This window comes from Equus quagga, chromosome 19, assembly GCF_021613505.1.
Source record: "Equus quagga isolate Etosha38 chromosome 19, UCLA_HA_Equagga_1.0, whole genome shotgun sequence".
NCBI lineage: Eukaryota > Metazoa > Chordata > Mammalia > Perissodactyla > Equidae > Equus > Equus quagga.
The window spans coordinates 9,744,152-9,746,917 of NC_060285.1; the positions used below are offsets into that span (position 1 = coordinate 9,744,152).

The window sequence follows — 2,766 nt, forward strand, 5'->3', positions numbered from 1 at the left end:
GACCAGTGCCATCAGCAACTAGGAGGGAAGTTCATTCACACCATAGAAACTGTACAGCGACTGGGGGTGCGATAGTTACAGCGGCAGGACCAGGCCCAGGGCTTCCTGGAAGAGGCTGTCTCTGCCTCCTCCCTGGGCCCCACCTCGGACCCGGCTCTGCCAGGAACACTGATTATTGCACAAAGACAAAAAGAGTACGTGTATCTGGGCTAAACAGCGGCTTCTAAGACCCCAAGCCCTTACACGGCGCAGCAAAGGGGGCCGAAGGTGGCCCTGGACACAGAGGGCTCCAGGGGCAGGATCTGCGGGGCTGATACTGTGCACACTTCATCCTTTAGGGGGCTGCCTGGTGCAGAAGACCGAGCAGGGGACAGGAAGAGGGTTTGGCCAGGGTAGGCCACGGGCCCGTCTGGTCTTGGGTCCATTGTCTGGTCTCAGGTCCATCTGTGCAGATGCTGAGGTGCCTGCCAGCCACCACTGTGCGGAGCCCTGCAAACACACAGCTTGGGGTGTCCGGCACCAGGGTCCCCACTCTCCCCAGGGCCAGGCCGTGTGCGTTAAGGTAAGTTTGTGCTTTTGTGATGGACAGGCCACGGGATCAGGCAGAGCGGAGGGGCCACTCACCCAGCCCTTCTCCACCGGGGCTTGTCCTGGCCAGCCAATCACAGCTTCCTGGGTCCCCAGCCCCCACAGCTCACAGAAACAAGGCCAAGTGGCTGGGAACAGTATGTGCGACCCTCTGGGAACATCCCCAAGTCTCAGGAGGTCCCCGGCCAGGCTTCTCCTTTAGGCTCAGCTGCTCCTCCCTCTAGACATGCCCCATCGGCCACCCAGATGCACCCTCTCTCAGGCCCGTCCCCTTGCCTCAACTGCCCTCCCCACGTGTCTGCTTGTTCTGGGGTCCTAGGGTTCAGGGTAAAGGGATGGTGTCATGTCAGACACACCCAGGATGTATTCCCTGCCCCATCACTTATAACACCAGGTGACACCAGGAGAGTCACATCCCTGGCGGGTGCACAGAGCAACAGTGCACAGGGCTCAGGGCCACTGCGCTGATGAAACAGGGTGACACCTGGGGCCAGAAAACAGAAGCTGCTGACCAGCGTCAGATGCCATCCCCTCGAGCCCCAGCCCGTCCTCCACGCGGTCTTCCCAGGTCCCGCAGCCCCACTTCCCAGCTCCAGCACACGGCACACGTGTCCCTTCAGGAACGTGCTGACGGGCACAACTAATGTGGGGGCGCCTCCCCTCCAACTATGACTGCTTGGGGCAGACAGGCCCACCTGCGTCCTTTCCTTCCCCAGACGAGCACCCCCATAATTAGCACCCCCATAGTGATGCTCAGCAGGGCAGGGAGGCCCGCACATGGCTCTCTGGAGTGGGCAGCATCGGATGTGCACCCAGCCTCCCCCACCAGCCACAGGGCCGCCCAGAGCAGGGGGGACAAGACCCTATGAGGTCACCTGCTCCCCGAGGGGGAAGGCCCGGCGCCCCCTCGCCCTGGAGGCTACTGTCCTGGGAGGGAGCCCAGGGCTTGGGCATCACCTCGGAATCCTCACAGTGGCCCGCCACCCGCACTGCTGAGGCTCCAGAGGCCCAGGGGCACTTGCAGGTCTGACCACCGTGCCAGCCCAGTCCATGGTGCCAGCAGAGGCCAGCAGCCGGGCTGTGCCTCTGGAGTCCAGCCCCTTGGAAACATGGGGCACTTTTTCACATTCCAGGTCCTCAGCCTCGCTGCTACCAGGCCCCTGAGGGATGCTGGGGGCCCTTCACCTCTCCAGGCCTCGGTTTCCTCACGTGTAAAGGGGACCTGGCCACCCTTCCCCTCACCCCTCAGCTCCTGGGGGAAGGGCTCTGCAGGCCACAAAGCTTAAGTCACTTGGTACCTGTGCCTTTTGCTCCATGCCCAGGCCCCAGGGGTCCCTGTGTGGTCGCAGACACCCAGAGCCCGTCAAGCAGCCCGCCCCACACCACCTGCCAGCCCGGCTGGAGGCCAAGCTCTTGCAGGTCAGGGCTTGGGAAGGAGAACAAGGCTCCCTTGGCAGTGCCCAGCCGAAGCCGTCTGAGGAGCCCACACGGGCAAAGAGCCTGGTTATTGCTGAAGCACAGTGTGTCCCAAGCGGCCGCATGTCCCGCCCCACGGCTCTGCCCGTCTGCGGACCCCCACCATCTCGACCGACCTTCTTCTTTAAACTGACCTTAAATCCACTCGCTTTTAAAAACTTAACCTTGACTTAGGCAACGCGTCTGTGAAATCATGCTTCAAAGCACTGGTTTTTCTTAATAAATATTGAAATAAATGCATAACTATTCCAATAAAAAATACCCGTCTGCAAACCCATTCGGGAAGCACTGCTGTCGTGAAACCTGATCTGCAGCTTGCAGGGGAGGGGGACAGAGGCCCAGAGACAGGTGCGGGGGTGGGGGAGGCGCATGGGTCTCCAGGTGACTTGGGGTGCTCGGCCCAGGGCCAGGCAGGTGCCCCCCGCACCCCCCGCTTAGCATCCCGTCTGATCTGCTTTACCCTGAGCCCCACTGGGGTGGGCGCAGAGTGGCTCAGGGGGGTGAGGGGAGCACAGCCTCCTGGAACGGCCACAGCTCAGGGCCCGCCTCGGAGGTCAGAGGCAGCAGGGACCCACCCCACTGACTGCCTGAGCTCGGAGATGCCGGCAGGGCAGCCCCGACCAGCACAGACCAGGTGGCACGGTGCCCTTGACCTTCCAAGCATCTCTGGGCCTGGTCCATCCCCTTCACCGCACCCCCCCC

General features: G+C 62.3%; 1 protein-coding gene across 1 annotated transcript in view; it reads right to left on the bottom strand.

Moving 5' to 3' along the window:
• Positions 1–239: 239 nt before the first annotated feature.
• The window catches only part of CACNA1I (calcium voltage-gated channel subunit alpha1 I), a 103,573-nt gene continuing 101,046 nt past the window's right edge, over positions 240–2,766 (bottom strand). Inside the window, exon 37 of the mRNA XM_046646699.1 lies at positions 240–346. Within this exon, the coding sequence (XP_046502655.1) occupies positions 240–346 (107 nt within the window). The remainder of the gene's footprint in view (positions 347–2,766) is intronic.